The sequence below is a fragment of the Pteropus alecto genome, unplaced genomic scaffold, assembly GCF_000325575.1.
Source record: "Pteropus alecto unplaced genomic scaffold, ASM32557v1 scaffold131, whole genome shotgun sequence".
NCBI classification, from domain to species: Eukaryota; Metazoa; Chordata; class Mammalia; order Chiroptera; family Pteropodidae; genus Pteropus; species Pteropus alecto.
The window spans coordinates 11,167,375-11,187,106 of record NW_006434709.1 but is presented as its reverse complement, the minus strand read 5'-3'; the positions used below and the strand labels follow the sequence as shown (position 1 = coordinate 11,187,106).

Sequence of the window (19,732 nt, the reverse complement as noted above, 5' to 3'; positions counted from 1 at the left end):
AGAGGGTTAAGTCTTAGTTGCTCTAAGAACATTTTATTTCTAAGACAGAAATACATATCTGAAGAAAATGTGACAAAATATTAACATCTGTCAAATGTGAGTTGTGGATAAAAAGTTGTCCAAATTTTTATCTGTACTTTGCTAAGAATTTTAGTATATTCTAAAATTTAAAAAATAGTTTGCGACATTCCAGTTACTACTAATTAATTCTATTTTCTTGGCGCTAGTACAACAGAAAACTTATTGTGTGACCCAATTAAATCTAAAACTTGAATTTGAATTAGTATTATAAACACTTATTCCATGCTTATATGTGCAAGGCACTTGAGCTAGTATTAAGTAGGTATACAAAATTTTAAAAGAATTGGCTTCAAAGATTTTCCAGTCTAGCAGCATCACAAACTAATTTTGTTAAATCTCAAGAATAAGGTAAATATATCTTTCTGTGGAGATGTAAACTTTTTTCACAGATTAAAGTCTGGGGAAAACTTATATGGTTATCTACATTTAAAAAAAAAAAAACTAAGAAACTCATCAAAAACATATTCTTCAACCTTGGATTTTGATAAATGTTAAAGTATAATTTAGAAATAGCATATATGAAAAGAGTAGTACATCCGAGGTACAATGTCATCTCATGATCCCACATAAAACACAGATAAAGCTTATAGAGCCAAACAGACCATGCATATTAAAAAACAAGAAAGGTATACAATTTACATGTAACTCCAATTCTTTTTTAAAAAATCAACACAGTACTTCTTATTTATAATATATAACAAAATGACAGAAACAAATCACTGGGTTTTTCCTTTCCTTTATTTTGCTGTTTCCTTAATTTGCATTGGAAGAAGGAAGACTTTTTTGTTTTTAAAGAAAATGAGAAAAATAATTTTTGAATATATAGGTATAGTTAAAATGGCATTTCAATCTTCACAAGACTAATCCTATTAGGCTTTTTTTGTTTTTACTAAGTTTATATAAGACAATTACTTTATATATTTATAATTTAAAATGTAAGCATAAATTTTTAATTGAATTTATCAAAATTTGATTAAAAAAATATAGGTAGCCTCTATTCAGAAACTATTTGTAAAATGTTACTAGGATTTTTTCTTTGCATAAGAATAGACATGTTCTCACCATTTGCTATCAACTGGCACAATTTACTTAGTGAAAAGATCATGACCATCATCATTAGGTTACTCTTTGAACCTAAAGACCGTTCTGCCAGCTTTTTAGAAACTGTACACATATAATGTTGATGATGGTACTACTGATAATCATACCGCCTTAACCTACACGTTACAGTTTACGATGCACTTCTAAATACATTATCTTGTTAGATATCATCAATGTACTGAGAAACTCAATTGACAGGAGCATCAGAAAGATCTCCTATATTCTATATTCAAAGTATGATGTTTCAAGGCATATACAAAAAGAAAATAGTCTAAGTTCAAGGATGAACAAAGGACAAACACTTTAAAACAATAAAAACTGAGTTGAAATGGTAGGGTTTATACTATCAGTCACAATTCTTTCTCCTCTGAAAACGATTCTGATATTATATCACCAATGTTCAAAGTTTTAGCGATCTGAAAAATTTCACCCAATTTTCTACTTACTGCTCACTGCCCTATAAAGCATCTTTTAGAATTTAAATTTAAAGGAAAATTTCTATCAATAGAGCTTCTTCATGTTTATCTAAAATGAAGCATAAAGATCTAAAAGCTGGACAGTGTGTTTACGTGTGTGTGCACATGTGCATCCGTGTGCGCGTTCACAGAGAAAATGAACACTAACTACTAGAAAATATAAAAGAAGCACATTTATTATAAATAAATGCTTAAAGAAAATTTTTTAAAAATGAATATAACCTATAATGACCACTCTACGGGTAAATATAAAATGCTTTTTAACTACTTAAAATAAATTTTAGAATGTACCTGTGGTGTCCAGGAAACAGAAAATGAAACAGGAAAATCCACAAAACAATCTGGTGATTCTGCAGGATACTATGAAAAAGCACAAAATTAGGTCATTTTTGCTTCTATGTGACAATTTCACATGAGAGATTTTTGGAAAAAAAAAACTGCATATATTAGGAAAAGTATTATAAATGCAAATGTATTATAAATATTTTGATTCTATTATAGAGATGTCGAGAACTGATTAATAGTCAAGTTATGCTCAGGAGGTACAAAGTTTAGTGACTTGGAGGTAACAAAGCAATCAGTTTTGAGTAAAGAGTAATGAATTAAGTCACTGTTGGGTCAGCTGCTAACGTGATCTGAGGATTAAATCACACTGGATTTCAATTTCTTCTTCTGTTTTTACTTTCTGTTGTCCTTTTCATTTTTATTGGATCTCAGGTTCTTTTTCTTTAAAATGAGAGCTCAAACTAGTTGATATTAGTTTCCTTTCCATCTAAAATTTAATCTCAAATAACCTCAATTACTATTTAAAGAAGTAGTATCTTTTAAAAGAATCAAGAAATGCAAAAAAATATAAACAACTATCAACTTGAAAAAGTATTTTCCACAATTAAGCAATTACTATCCGCAAGAAGATTAATTTTAAAAAAATGCCTCTGGCTTATTAAGGAAAGACGAAAGTAGTAGTTTTAAGCAAGAAAAACTTTTTCATAGTTAATAGAAAATTAAGTCAACAATTTTACAAAAAGTGAGTCATAAGGACAAATCAAGTTTTGAAGTTAACAAAATGTCTTTCTTAAAATCAACTTTGTTATTAGACATAATACTACATGATTCTCTAAAATCCAATTCTAGATTTTTCAAAGTCATGTGTAACTAAAAAATACTCATTATTTGCCATTAAAAAGCTAAAATGGAAAATTAGTTTTAGGAAAACTTCTTTCATTTGACAATGTTTAAAATAAGTTTTATACTTTCATTTTTTCCAGCTTATTTTTCACTACTTTGCTGAATAAGCAAAAGAAGATAAAAATTATCACTATAGAATTTAACAAACATCACTTCATCTGAAGTCAATGCTTTGAAAAGAATTAACATTTAATTCAGCTGGCTAGAAACAAACTTAACGTACACTCTGACTTAATGGATTCTATGTAGAACTGATAACGAAGGCAAGTATATAGGAAACGATATAAAAATATAACAATGCTCTAATTTGGAGAAAAAAAGGTCTGGCTGAAATTAAAGAGGGAGCTCTATTTTAGACAATTAAAGTATCAGATGATGCATGTAAGAGTGTAACTGCAATAATCACTGGAAAAATAATTTGTATGCCATTTTTACAAGTCGTGATTATTTCAAAGTAATGCAGGCAGACACTTTAGCTTTCTCTGGTTTTCAGCTCTGCTAACTAATTTTTGTGATTTTGGAGAAGTCAGTAAACTTCTCTGGCTGTTTTATATGTAAAAATGATGAAATTCGACCAAAAGCGTTATAAAATCTCTTTTCTAAAATGTTAAGATTCTATGAAACTAATAAGCCACACTTGAAATCTCCACAGTCAAAAATTGAATAGTTTACTTTGAGTTACTGTTATTTATCTCCTACTGATGCTGACAATGAACAGTATCAACTAACTTAAACAAATCATCAATTTGAGTAAAAGTATGAAGTTAATGAAATGTATATGGTATTTAGAATAGATAAACCAAGTATCTATTACTTTAGAAGTCATTAAAAACATACAGCTCATTATGTTAAAAGAGAATATGATCTTATACTTAAGTAGGACTCAGTATAGTAAATGGTATGTATGTAATGGCAGAGAGATCTACTAAGAGTTGAACACTAAAGCAGGTTATAATACATATAATACAATCCAATATACATAAATGTGAGCTAGTTTCTGAGATGACTGTATGTTTCAAATATATTTTGTGTAATTATGCAAACACACAAATATAATTAGATTCATCTATGTGTAGATGGCTTTACTGTATATCTAAGTTAAATGTATATATGTAGTTATGTGTTAATTATATTTACATTTAAGATCAATTTTATTTATATAATCAATTTTATATAGTTACATAAAACCTAAAAACACAAATTTACATACTTGTGGATGATTTAACATGAGTTATTAATTAGATATTCATTTTCAGAATCACTTGTACTAGCTGCAACATAGATAACTAATACAGTGTTGTAAAATAACTACCAAAATTCAGATAGTTTTCAGTAGTAAGTAGGTATAGGTATATATAAAACTACTAGAGATTAATTGCCAAAAGTTATACTTTAGAAGTATAATTGACAACAAAAGCTCCACATAAAGTAATATTAATTGAAAAATAAGTAATTATTTTTAATTAAAATAGTTTTTTAAATCTTACTTGAAACAATTCAATCAAAGAATACAATATAAAATTATAAAAGTATATATTTTTGTTACATGCAATATATTCAGACTGTAATGTATACTGTTCTAAGAAAAATTTTAACCAAGACTGTTCTGTGATTGGATCATCTAAGTAGTAAGGCTTCCCATAAGTGAATACATACAAATGCAGATCACAAAAGGCAGTCAGAGACAGAGTGCCCAGCCTCTGATACACATCTGTGATTTGTTTTTCTAGTAGTTATGATCTTGGCCAAAGCGGAGGAAACCCTCAGCTACTTTTTTCAAGAAAAGAATAATTCCAACCCACTGTTCAGGATGTACTATATCGAATAAAAATACACCTATAAAAACAACACAATTCAACCATTTTCCTTATTATGTTTCTTTTTAAATTATTTTTAATAGGGGGAGAATAGTCAAAATTACTATTGTTTTCTTTGTGGGTTTTGGAAACAGTGAGGGGGAGTGGAAGGATGAAAAATGTGTATTCAAGAATAAAAATAATAAAACTAATGCATTTCTTTACTATATATCAAAAAATATCACGAAGAGGGTTTGTGTACTTACAAAAATAAGCCAGTCTTAAGGTTTGTGTATTTACAAAAATAAGCCTGCTTTAAGGGTTGTTTAAAAAATCAGCTTGACTCTTTAAAATTTAGTTTGGATTAAGATTTTATATTATATACTCTTAACATATAAATTCAGCTATCACTATTTTTTACTGATAATCCCATAACCAAATATTCGTAGAAGAGCAACTGCCACATCTAAAAGACAACTATGGTCTCTACGAAAACTGAAATAAACAGATAATTAAAGACTACTAAATCATACCAACATAAGATTCATTCGGCTCCACTCTGTCATTTTTTTTAAAAAACGATTTTTTTCTTCCTAATTCCTTCCTAACTCAAATAAAGCTTTTTCTCTTGCCAGGGCATCCATAACAGTGCTTTGCAGCTATGGATGCTGCAAAAACTGACACTTAAAAATATTCTCCAGAGAAATATTAAAAGTGTCACCTCATCTACCTTGTTGAGGCATAAGAAAAAGCAAACAGACTAGAGGCTACAACCTCACTCTCAATACTACTAAGAACATCATTAACTGGAATTAATAACAAAATCTTATAGGTATAGATATAAGCAGTGTAGACTTAAAGCATTATCTCTTAAGTAGAAAAACTTAAAAATATTAGGCTGTTAAAAAAAAAAAACAAACCTGAATCAATACAGGATGCATTTAAAATCTTTCATTTTGGTCTTCATAGCAGCAAAGCAACTTTTACCAATGTACAAATTATAAACAAAAAGCTTTGAAGGAAATGACAGAACCCTTGCCACTGGCAGTATGTGACCTTTGAAAGGATAAAGGCAGTTCTCTTCATGATCTTAAAAAAAAGCACACCTTTAAAAACTAAAAGGGGAAATAAATTTTTTTTTCATTTTAACAAAAAATATCCATGTAACTTCTTTTACAAATAAGATTTCTGTCCTGCTAATTTTTTTTTAACACATCACATATGAATCTTAAAATTATAACTAAACATTCGGTGTGTGAGAAAGAGAGAGAACGAGTCATTTCTCAACTTGTCTGATATAGAGGCACTATAAGATATCAACATTTCTGTGTCACCTCGTACAGCTTTATATATTAATTCTCTCTCATGGAAAGCTTAAATGCCAGACACATTTTTAAAAAGGACAAACACAATTGATCTTTTCATCACTACAATCTTCTGAAATAGAGTTGATTGATGACTCCAGGGAACAATAAAAAAAAAAGATGTCCTGGTTTTCTCAAATTCTAATGTTTCCCTAGTGATTACTAAATAAATGATTAATATGTTGCACTTAGTTATTCTACTTATTTCTCAAAATTCACAATCTAGAACTAAAATATAAAGACAAAACACCTATGTTTTGTGCCAATAGTAAGTAGTTATAGATCACTAGCCTGTTAAGAATTCTATAAATAGAGGCATAATATTTGCAAATTCTTAAAATAACAGAAGTAAAAAACAATTCAGCCAAAATGAACAAATAAAAAGTATGCATACATGTGTGTCTGTGTTTGGGGGTAAGGGTGGGGTCAGAAATAAGAACTACCAAGGTAATTTATAGTAAAAGTTGAAGACAAAAGACCTTTAGTAGAACTTTACTTGAGATAGTGGAAACTTCCAACTTTTCTATATAGAATGTCACAAAAATGACATTTTGGTACCTAAAGGATGTCGAATCTTATTTGCAATATTTCTTTATTATGAAGTCTATATTTTGATCAAATTTGAACTAAAATAGTGACAAGAAATTACATTTAGGCTTTTGGAAACCTGGTGAATAAATTCTTTGAGGCTTTCCAAAATATATAATGTGTGTATATACATTTTAGAAGCAACTAGCACTTCTTTATACTGAAAACATTCACAGAGGTCATTTACAGAGTATTTCCTGACCACGGTAACAGTTAAACGAAGCACATACCTTAGCCTTCAATTTGAGAGTGATGAAATGCTCTCTACCAGAAGCATCTTCAGCTTTTAACTTGATGGTATTGAAGCACGTATCCACATATACAAGTCTAGTGAGTGGAAGAGAATAAAAAATGGTCACACCGGGGGAGGGCAGGACTGAAGGGGGAGGGTGGTTGGAGGATGGTAGGATTCGAAATGAAAATATTTATTATATTCCTATTAATCCATTACAAAAATTAATCAGAGGGATGTCTGCATGCCAGCCCTTTATGCTGCTATAGATTTACTGCCATTAATACACCAGCCTAGTGCTTAATGCAGTCACAGATCTCTGGATTATTTACAATGTGTGTCAAGGCTCATGCTGTGGTCAGTGAGCACTATGTCTCGGTTTTTCATCACCAGAACCTTTGGCATACACAGCATGTTCCTGTCAGCCTCTACTTATGTACACATTAAACTTCCTGTCAAACTCTTTGATCCATTTCTGTAGTTTCATACAGTATGAGGCTTTTATGCTTCCTTTATGTTTTTCTCCTCAATGAACTTTTCCTTTATTATCAATGTTACTGTACAAAAATCTGGCTGATATTAGTTCATATACTCAAATTGATCCTACAAGGAAAATGCTGTATAAGCACAGGTACAGTCTGGTCTCCTAACAATAAATTTTCTTTTTGTGCGTTACATAGCTCCTGACACTTAACCTGGGCATGTATTCAAGATGACTAATATTTTAAACATATAGCACAAGCACAACTGTTTTAGCTTTAAGTCACTCTAAATGCATGCATTTTCTACAATGGAAACCAATACACTTTGAAATATATCATTCTGTAAAACTATGGTCCCTTGAGTAGCATAAGCAACTGCCAAATATGTTCAAATTTAGTAGTATATTTACTAGTGAACTGGGCGTTGTGGATATTTCTTGACATTTTTACAATAATATTCTCTTGTAAAGATAAAAAGTAGCCTAAGAGTATTGCACGACTTATCACCCAGACTGATGGTAAGACCCATTAGGGTTCAGAACAAACATTAGCCTCCTAACTCAAGGAACATTTCTTTAACATCACTGTATGCGGTTTGGTCACTGGCCAGATATAATGGTAAAATGGGTCAATTTCAAGAAATGCTGGGCTATAAAGTTGTAGAACACTGTTGTAATGAAAAATAGATCTAAATCTGAAGACACACATCCTCAACAATAGACTAAAAGATAAAACCATCTTTATTAATGGAAGAAATTTTTATCATAATCTATAAAAAGTCCAGGGTCTTAGAAAACATATAAAAGTAAAAATATTCTAGAAAAAATGTTTTTTACATAAGAATATGATTTTATATATATGGTTAAACATTAATTTCTTTCAGCTATATCTGTAAACATCACAAATCTCCCTCCCTCTCAAAAAAATTTAGAACATGAGACTATCACATGTTTTATCAATACAACTCTAAGGTTCAGATACATGGGCACCTGACACTGAAAATATCAAAAATCCAATTCGAGATGCTGAGATGAACACATGCATTTATATCCCCTCTCCACTAAAAAAAAAAAAAAAAAAAAATTAAAAGATGTACACAAACCCATAGTTACAAAAAGAACAAGAAGGAATAGCATCGACTAAAGCTAATTTTCAAATTTTATAAAAATGAAAAGTTTAGAAGAGTACTGGCTGACAAAACACATCAAGAGAGAGAAAGAAGGTTCTAGGAGAGAGAGAAAGAGCTGGCAGAAAATGAAGAGGAGGGGAGGGGAGGGAAGGGAAGAGAAGGGGAGGGAAGAAAGGAAGAAAGAAACAAAGAAGAAACAAAGAAAGTATAATAGAGGGTATGACTAATAAATAAGGGGAAATTTTTAAAAATACAAGAAACCAAAAAGGGAAAAGAAAATTTTAAATTATAAACAATGAAGCTATGTTAAAAATTGTGATTGCTCTACCATTAACTTTTCAGTGAAAAATATTTATGTAGTCATAAAAAAATCAAACTGCTTACTAGTTATAATTTTTAAAGTCCAGCAACAGATAAAGCTAAAAGCTTTACAGAAACTAATGTAAATATATTTGACAATTGCAATTTGAAAGAAAGAGATGACAAAGTTGAGATGAAGGGGAAAGGTATGAGGGAAAATTAGGAACGCTAAAATCTGTAACCGCTAATTTGAGAGTAAGAGATACACATCTTTAATTGAAAGGACATGAAAGACGTTTAAGACATGTTAATCCTAATAGAAAAATAAAAGAATAGTAAAGGGAGAGAGATGGTAGTATAGGAGCTAAATCCTCTTATTATAGTAGTTAATCAGTATGTAATTCCTAAAACTGATAAATCAAGCAACACTGAATGTAGGCATATTATTTCGAAATATGGAAGTTGTAAACATGAACAGTTCAGTATTTCTCTCAAAGAATGAAAATGGAAATGATGTGGGAAAAGCCTGCTCCTTTTCACAATGAGCCCTAAATAGTTATAACCATGAATATTACACAGAGCAAGAAGCGGTGGAGAGATGGAACAACTAATCCCCAAATAGTACTTTTCATACTTCACGTTGCTGCTCATCAAAATGTTCAAAATCATTACTGAACATCTATAAAATAAGACAAAAGTTCTAGTCTTTTGTTTCTAATCACACAAACAAAAGATTATTATCTTTCCACAATTTAAGACATGGAAGTAATATATTAGAGAAAGTGACATGCTCAAAATATGGCTTTGCAGTCAAAATGGTAAGATTAATTTTGTTAAAACTTTAAGAAGTCATTCAAACAAAATAGTAAAAAGATTTATAATTTCAGGTTAATCTTAGCCTAGTCATTTAAAATTAAACATTTTACCCATATGGCTTTCTGTCTACTCTGTTTTGGGGAAAGGGAAAAATCTTGTGATTATTACTACCTTGAGTACATGTGACCTACATTGCCACCAGAGATCCAGTATTTCTTCTTCCTGTCTTCCTTTTGGTAATAGGGCCCCTGCCTCCACAGCACATTTACTATACCAAGTTTCAGCAGGGCACACTCCATCTGGCTACCAACTCTTCCTAGCTGCTCTTGGATATCAGCATCTCACTAAATTTTGGTCAATAGTCTGCAAACAGAAGTGATATGTGCATCTTCTGGAATAGTGAGAGCAAAACTGTACCTTCCCCTCTCCACCACCCACCTCTCTCTCCCTTCCTGTAGACTAGATCAGAGACAGGCCAATATAAGCCGGCAAAGACCATGCAGAAGAGAATGCAGCTCTGGCCACTGAAACCTTTCGATAATGGAGGTATTCTACATCCACACTGTCTAAAACAGTAGCCACTAGCCACATGAGGCTATGGAAGACTTAAAATGTAGCTAGTATCAACACTGAATTTTTAATTTAATTTAAATATAAATGCCAATAGTGACATGTGGCTAGAAGCTACTATTCTGAACAATGCAGCCACAGTGGATGGTTGAGAAATAAAAGAAACCTGGGTTCCTGGTAGAACAGAGCTACCAACTTACTCCTGACCATCTGCCTACCTCTGAACATCTAATGAAAGGTAAATAAAATTCTATCTTGTTTCTAACATTGAGGATTTGGGGTTCTCTTTGTTAACAGCTGTTTAGCCTGTACCCTAACTAACAGGACACACTTCTATCTATTCACAATAGGAAAGACTATCTTAGTGTTCAGTCTACGGAGCGGATATTGAAGGGGGACAAAACAGTAATAAGCTCTTACAAGTAATATAAAAATCAGTTTTTCATTAAAAAAGTCTATTACAAATGTTCTGCTTTACTGTTAAGTTGGGTATCTTGATTTAGAGAATATGAAATAAATAATTTTTACTCATTTAAATAAGATAAATAATTCATTTAAATAATTTAGAAAACTTTCATCATCAGAAAGCTCAAGTTTTTTAAAAGTTATGAAATCACATTTAAAATTTATATTTAGAAGGAGTTTGAATGTTATTACTTAGCTAAAGTTGACTAAAAAACACAAATATAAAATCTGAAGAAATAAAATACACTTTTAACACTTTGTATTTATCGTTTGCTGCATTTCTTTATAATTCTGCTTGGAATAACTAAAATGACACTAAACTTGACAGTTAAGTTTTTTAAACATTTAAAAAAGATATTTATACTTAAGCTTCAGGGAGGTTTTTGTTATTCTTGTTACTAGCTAAATGTTATCAGTATAGAGCAGAAGGCATGAGCTTTATATCTCTTGAAATATTGAACTTATTTAGACCAACAGCTTAAGTTATATAGTTTCTTTTCTTTAAATATTTAGATATTATTTATGGAGTAATAACATCAAAAGGCAGCCTGGAGACCTTCATGGTTTAATAAAGGTTCACTTTCTACTTTTACCACTATTCTCATGTTTAAGCATTAATACTTCAAACGTAGATTTCGAAAAAAAAATCCTCCCTAATTGCTGTCTTTACTTCCTGTCTCTTCTCTACACCATCTACCCTGCCTCCCATGACTAGATTAATCTTCCTAAGCACCTTTTTAATCATAGCAACTCCATGCTCAAAAATACTCGATGAGTCCCTATTATCTGTGTATAAAGAATCCTTAAGTCTAGGAGTCGAGATGCTTCAGTCTGGCCCTGAAATTAATCCTCTTATGTGAGCAAATGATCTACTCCAAAGTCCAAAAATGAACTGCTCACTTCCACCACTACCACCTTGTCTCCACCAATCCTTCCCTTCTAAGGCTTTCTACATTCCTTCTAAGCTTATCCCATTACCTCCCCTAAGAACCTTCCTAAGTTATAGAGCCCAAAAGGACCTCACCTTTCTTGAAATGCTCACCCTGCTCCTTTTCAAGTAAGTTTTTGCTTTTTTATAAGGAATATAAAAGCTTTATACTTCTATGTATGTGCCAGTGCTCTATGTATTAAGCTATTGTCGGACTGGTTCATAATTACTGCTTCACATATAAGTTTTAAACAACTAAGAGTAAATTCTGTTTAAATTAGATACTACCGACACATTACCAATTTAGAAAAACATAATATTTTCACTAGACAATTTGCAGGTATTCAGTGATTTGGATATATGTTTGAGGAAAAAACACTATAAAGGTAATTTAGAATGAAAATCATATTAACAACTATATTCTTTTGACTTACGTAACAAAAGTTATTACTGGTTATAACTAAATCATAACACTAATTAAGTGCTTAAAACTCATATACAGTCTGACACATTTGTGTGAACTAGTGTCTCAACAACTTTATACATACTTTACACAGGAAATTATTTAAGTCAAGTAACATATGCTTCTTTCCAATGCTTATTAAGCATTATTCATTTGAAAAATGAAGAAAGTGTGGCTCAGGGAGGTTACAATACTTGCCCAAGGTCACACAGTTGATAAGCCAGAATTAAAGCCCTTGTCTAGTTATTGAAATTAATTTAATATAAACAAGTATCTCCATTTCTTCCAGTGTTACCTAACTCTTTGAAATGCACTAAGAATTACAGAAAATATCACCATCACTGGCCTAAGTCCATTACTAAAATAAGAGGATCACTCTAACTCAATATATGTTGATATATGTTGACAATCTCTCAGCAGCACAACAAATTTTATAAAACTCGTTTAGCTCTTTCCCAAGACAAATTTGAAAGGTCAAATAGCTAAATTCTACTCACTCTAAAATGGACAAAACCATCAGATCACTTCCCCCTTGTTAGAACTATTTAATCTCTGAATTATCTAGGGCCATGTGATTATTAAAACATAAGATATCCTATAAATAAGGTGACTGTGAATTCCTTCTAAACTGGAACACTTCTGAAACTGAAAGGGGCCAAGATAACAGGTATAAATTATGACTATCCTAGGTAAAGTGGGATGTAGATCAGCTCACCTATAGAGCAAAAGTATTTACTACTTTTAACTCCAAGACATTCTTAATACCAAACAGAAAATTCTGTTAAACCCCAAGGACTCTGTTTAATTCTTATTGTTTTAAATGAGGCATTCGGTAAAACAAAACAAGAAGTTAACAGAAATCAATCAAGACATCTTTTTGCGACCTTTGTAAGTCAGTAAAACACCCAAAGTTATCCTCGATTGTCATACCATCTTCATCTGACCCTTTGGACAACTTTAAAGAAGCTGAAACAAGTACAGAAGTTACAATAACAGCAATTAAATTTAAGACAGCTACTAATTCAGTGTCATTTCTATTTTTAAAAGTTATGTGAATAAAGGGAAAGAAGGAAAGTATTCAATCATATTTTCGGTATTTTTTTCTAACTTAATTTTTATAATGCCTGATCCTATAGTGTTGATTAGAAAAGTATGTAATTTAAAAACACAGCAAGATCTTCATTACCTTAAAATAAGATTTTTCTTTTATTATCAGAGTTTACTATTACACTAACAAATCTACAAATTATAGAGTGTAAGAAAAATATAGATATAGCAACACGGTCTAGGAATCATTAAGATTCTGAAAATCCATTTAAATCAATTTGTCATGCAAATCATTATGTGTGTCATGTTAAATGATATTTCAAATTAAGAAGCTAGTCGGCTGCTTAGGCAGGGCCTCAAAAAGTAGCAATTTTAGTTTGGAGACGGCACAGTTCATGTCTCAGTTCTAGCTGAGTGCCCTGAAATCTACTATTGTCAATGTGTCAAGCATACCAGACCTGATTTAGGAATTAAGTCACAAAAACTGCACTTGATGGGAGATTGTCTTACTCCACTAGATAGTGTTGGATAAATACTGACATACCTTATCTGGCTTCTCATAATCCATGTGGAAAACTTTTCTTCTGCTAACATATTCCTTATTTGTAAAGATTATGAAACAAATGATTAGGTAACAACAGTTATATCCTAATTCGATCATGCATCCTACTCACTATATCACCTTTCACAAATCTTTCGCAAAAAATTTTGAAACTCTCTAAAGATGGGTTAATTTTGCATATAGCCAATTTTATCCATGGTGAGATAGTCACACATAGAGGGTGGAAATAATAAAAACTATTTGCAAGTACTTGAGAGAACTTTATTAAAGGCTCCATAGCAGAGCTGCCCCACAGCACAACTCCAGGGAGCATCATTCAGACACAAAGCCTGAGCACTGGTATGCAGCCAGCCCCGGATATATAAATTCATTTTATATACAAAGTTGGGAATAAAAATATGTATCAAGAATTAAGTAAGAATTATATAAAGTGACTAGCACAGTAAGTGGCATACAACAGAAACTTCATAAATGAAAGTTTCTATGTATAATGATCCTAGTCTATGGGAGAGACAAACATTTATATTGTAATGAAGGTTATAGTGGAGGTACTCATATCCTTACTTTTGGCTTTCATCTGTTACCCAAGTTTGAGATCTGGTCCTTTTTCTGTCACATCACAACAATATGTATAATACAAAGCAAAAACTACTTTCTACTTATCTCTAAAACTGTTTATTCCATAAAATATTTTATACACTTGCACCATTTCTCTTATAACTTCGTTGCTCTCAAGAAATCCTATTATTATACTACACAGTACCTATCACAGTTAGAATTACTACTGTGATCATCTAAATTCTGACTCTTTCACTAGATATAAGTTCCATGAGGAAGACTGTCTTGCCTATGTATCTTCACTGCCCTACATTATAGACATTTGACAAATAACAGTTACGTGGAAAAAATGAATGATTAAAAATCTCATATTTGCATTCTCAGTATTTCAACTAATTTTCATCGCTGGAATTCTCCCAAACATGTCACATACACTTATAAAACTGTCTCAAACTCACTATATCAATATAATAGGATAGAAACTAGAACATTTCCTCTTCCTTTCCCAAATACCTCCTGCAATTCTTAACTATTCTAAATGCTAAGATCTTAACATTTAAGATGTAAAAATAAGTCACATGATTTTTCTCTATCAACATATGCAAATGACAGGGTCCATGATATCAATATTTCAAGACTAACTTCATAACTTCAACCAAATTCCTAATAGTGCATGTCAATTCATTACTTGTGTTCTCTGTCTCTTCCCTCCATTGTCATACTACAGTTTATTACATCTTACTCAGGAAATGACACTTGATCAAATAAAGCCTAATCTCATAAATAAACATTAACCAGTCCTCGATATCACCATAATAGTACATTTAAAATTATAGGTAACATCCATTTCTAAGATGGACCAACACTTCCACTGAGAACAAGTAGAATAATCTGATGAAAAGGAAAAGAAAAAAAAAGTTTGAAGGCATCAAAGAATTGCTAAGGTAACCAGGATTTGAAGGACTAAGGTCCTGAAGAAGCGGGCACAGAGGAGAGGTAGGTCACCAGTTTGTAGCTATTTTTCTCTTAGCTTATATACCAATTCTGGGCACAGCGCAAAAAAAGAAGGATATGGGCAAAAGGCCCAGACAGAGAACTACTATCAAGTGAGGAGAAGGGGAAAAAGCATTTTGGCGATCTTTTGAGGATAGAAAAATGAAAATAACAGCTTTTAAGGGCCAGAGTCTGATGGAACAATATGGCCAGAGACAGCCTAAATTTTGACAATTTTCCATCAAAACTTTTGATAAATACCATAACTGCATAAAAGGATAAAAAGCCAAGTAGAAAGCCAATGAAAAAAGAGAGAATATGTAGAAATCTCATAATTAGAATTTAGAATTCACCTGTGAGAGAAAAAGTCCCAGTGAAAATACCCAAGCTCTCAGTGTAAACCTCTGAAAAGGTTAACCCAAAAAGAGCAAAGCGAACAAGAGGTAGATGGAGCATTGTGAAAAGGATCAAAAGTTATTAAGTAATGGGAATATAATGAATGACATGGTGACAATAGTTAATACTATATTGTATATTTAGAAGCTGCTAAGACAGTAAATCTTAAAAGTTATCATCACACACACAAAAAAATGTGTAACCATGTGTGGTGATGAATGTTAACCAGACTTACTGTGGTGACGATCATTCTATAATATATATGTATACTGAATCATTATATTGCATACATGACACTAATATAATGTTATATGTCAATTATATCTCAATAAAAAATATTAAGAAGAATACTTTAGGCAGGAGGAAAATGATTCTAGAGATAAAAAGGAAGGAATGAAGAATACTACATAGTAATTTTGTGTGTATATGAGAGAGACTAACAGCAATGATAAAAACATATTAAAAAGATGGTAGATATAAAACTAAATATACTGGTGATGTCAGTGAAAATGGCATTCAGAAGTTCCAGAAATTGTTCCCTCCATAACAGCAACAAGAAAAATGACCAGAAAACATGTCAGGAAAAAAAAAGGCAAATACGTAAGGTGATGGATATGTTAATTAACACAATTGTGGGAATCCTTTCACAATATATATGTATATCAAGTCATCGAATGTACACTTTCAATATATAATTTTGTCAATTTTACCTCAATAAAACTAAAAAACAAAAAAGAAATTAAAATAATGTTATGCTCAGTGAAAATATGGTAACATTTTATTGTGTACATTAAAATGTTATTTTTTCCAAATTACATTTAGTATTTTACCTTGTAGGTCAATTTTTTAGGATGATATCCCTTTCATAGTCACATAAGGATTAGATATTCTAATTACGATGAAACACTGCCTAAAAACAGGTATAAAATAAATTGATAGAACTACAAATACATTAAATTTAAATTTGTAAAAAAAGGTATTTCTAAAACATTTAAAAATAGACATACTTATCCCAACCAAGGGTTCCTATTTCTTCAATAAGGCTTGAATAGAACTGGGGAGGAGGAGGTGGTACATGTAGCTCTTGTTTATTCTTTAAAGCAACTTCCTGTTTAAAAGGAAAACCTTAAATCAGCTGTGGAATGCTAGACAATGAATTGTACCTGATTATACAAAACAATTTTATAATTTTCTTCATGCCTAACTTAAGTGTCTCTTTTTTAAAAACAGAAAATTCAGCTAAATCATTCCCCCATCATTAAAAAAAAGGCTTGAAAAAGTTAAAGGACTGCACCGAAGGTCATGTAAAAATGTCAATTATTATACCATTCAACCTTAAGACTTTAATATTCTCCTAGACTATTATGCCTATCAAAGATGAAAAAAGTTTAAAAAAAAAAAATACTCATCCCCAAGAGTTCACTATCTTTCTACCTCTATAGACATGTTTAACAGAAAGAAACAGATATCTTTAAAGAAAAGCCTGAAATCTAAGCACATAGTCTAGACTGATATATTTGTATACTGTTATGAATCATATCTTTACAAACAAAAACCCTCTGTAATAAATACTTACCTGCTAATTTCTTTCTTCATTCTGTATACCTCCCAGACCAGGTAAGTCCAAGTGTTCTGCCATCTGGCTAGACCACAGTTCCTTTCCCCACTAGGCCAACCTTTGATATCTTTAAGGTGGTTTATGTTCCCCCAAGCAAAACTAAAATTTACATTGTTTTAGAGGCAATACAAACATCACTAGGATTGCTGAGGCTGAAAATACCAATTACTTCAAAGGTGGTAACCTAGACAGATATCATATCTGTAAAGTAAAAACAAATGTATCTATAAATTACATAGGTGTTCATATGGTCTGGTTTATCAAAAGGTACTCTAAAAATTTTTTTTTTTAAAAATCAGATGATCATAAATAACAAAACCATATGGGAACAAGTATAAAAATTATAAATGTTTCTGGTAAATGTAACCCTAATAAAAAGTATAAATTTTAATCTTTTAAGTGTAAGTTTAATCCATTAGTCCTTATACTTTTTAACAAGGATAGAATACTATTAAAATAAGGTAATACCAGAAAAAGGTTTTACAAAACAGTATTTCAAAATCAAGACTACTAACTGAAAGTACTTTAATATAGTTCTAAAACTGCTTTCCATAAAAAAATTAGAATTAAAAAAAACCTGTGAAAGCAGGTTTGCAAAGCCCAAAATGTCAATTTGGATTTCATTAGAAGGTAAGCTACTAGAACGCAACGAGAATATCACTTTTTTTTACAAATTAAATACCTAATATTATCTGTAAATAGCCTAATAGTCCAACCTTAAAAATAAATTAGTATTATAATTATCCTGTTGCCTAAAAAAAAAGTCAGTATAGCTCCCATACTTATAATAGCTATACAGTATTTCTTTGAAATTTCTATTATATTCAGAAATATGAGTTACTGTTATCCACAAATATTGAAGGTAAAAAGTAACTTGGATAATAAAAATGTATGTTAATCTTAAGTTTATGACATTTGTAAACTCTGCCTTCTACCTTGGGTCAGACAAATTACTCCTGGTCTAGAATCATAACAGGAAAAAGGGAAAGGCAGAGAAGCAAAGTATTCTTCATGGAGAAAGAGGCAAAGGTACGCAGTAGAAAGAACACAGGCTTCACAGAAGTTTTAAATCTTAACTTGACCATTTCCTAGTTTTGAGGCTGCAGGTACTCAGTGACTCTGCTCTAAAAGTATAATAAAATAACCTATACCTCATACAGTTTTTTAAACATATAAGTAATTGTTCATTTGTTAAATATAGAATGAAATTCTACTACATGCTTAGTTATTACTAGGAAACTCCATGAGAGATTTACCAAGTTTCCTGAATAAATTTTGTAACTACTGATTTCACTTGGGCATTAATACTTTTATCATTGTTATAGGAACCCTATTACTGACAACACATTCCAATAAATAAGCTAATAATTCTTACATTTTTAGGTACATTGTCATAAATGTACAATAACATCACTGTTCATAATTTCTTTAGAAAGCTAAAATATAAGATCTCGTTTTATTCAGAAATGCAGTAACAAATGTACTAAATAAAATACTGTGACTGAAAGATTAATCTCAATATTTCATTTGTTTTAAATTAATGATTGTTTTTTCAAAATTAAATGACCGACTGACCAGAAATGATTATGTTAATACTAGAAATCAAGGTTTTTCAGAATAATAGAAAAAAGATATAAACACAAAATTAAATAGTAAAACACTACAATGCCAAATTTGAATTGAAAATATCTATATGAACTCATGATTAACGATTCTCTTTCTAGAAACATTTTTCCCTAGCTTTGTCCACCAAAAAAGATCTAGAAGTAATCACAAAAAGCACTCCGGTTTCCAGATTGTGGTAGCATCTAAATACCATTTCCTACAAAGAAACCATGGCTCTTTGGAGAAATAACTGATTACTGTTCTGGAATAGGATGAGAAAATCAACATGGAGCAACTGGCAGAAGAAAGCAAAGCGTGGGTTGTGTCAAAAGAAATCAGAAGCCAGCATGAAGGGGCTTATGCTGACCAAAATTGGTACAATTTAAGCATCAAAAAGAATAATGATTCCAATGGATTAAAGTTAACCAAATCTACAAAAACTCAGAAGTTCATAATGATACAAGAAAAAGTCATAATTAGTTTCTAGGCATCAACTTAGTATTCTATAAAAAAAAAATTTAAAGGCAAAGAAAAAAGCACTTATCCCATCTCTCAAATTAACCAAGTACCTAATGAGAAGTTATGAGCTATACCTCAAATTAACCAAGTAACTAATGAGAAGTTCTTCTCCATAGATTTTCAGCTAATAAATATCGATAGAATTTGAAAAATCACCATTTGTAACCCCTAATGTAGGCAGTGACCATCATTAGATGATAAGCTGACAGGAAACTTTATATTGGATCTAAATCCATCGATCAATCTTAACTTTACTAAAAGAGGAACTATCAGATACCATGTGCCTCCTAATGCAATACAAGGAGTACAGAACAAATGAACTCAACTCTGTTGAGACCTCTAGATCTAACTGCCAGATTACAAAAAATAAGTAGACTGTGTTAAAAGATACCATGACTATCTAATAAACCAAATCCAGAATATGGGAAATTTTATAGGACACATAATTTGGTTTA

The 19,732-nt window shown here is 31.1% G+C and overlaps 1 protein-coding gene across 1 annotated transcript in view; it reads right to left on the bottom strand.

Annotated features, from left to right (window-relative positions):
- Window positions 1–19,732, bottom strand: part of FANCL (Fanconi anemia complementation group L) — a 61,592-nt gene that overhangs the window by 29,207 nt on the left and 12,653 nt on the right. The window contains exons 5-7 of the mRNA XM_006909581.3: window positions 16,543–16,643; window positions 6,825–6,921; window positions 1,950–2,018 (exon numbers count right to left, since the gene is read on the bottom strand). Of these exons, the coding sequence (XP_006909643.2) occupies window positions 1,950–2,018; window positions 6,825–6,921; window positions 16,543–16,643 (267 nt within the window). The remainder of the gene's footprint in view (window positions 1–1,949; window positions 2,019–6,824; window positions 6,922–16,542; window positions 16,644–19,732) is intronic.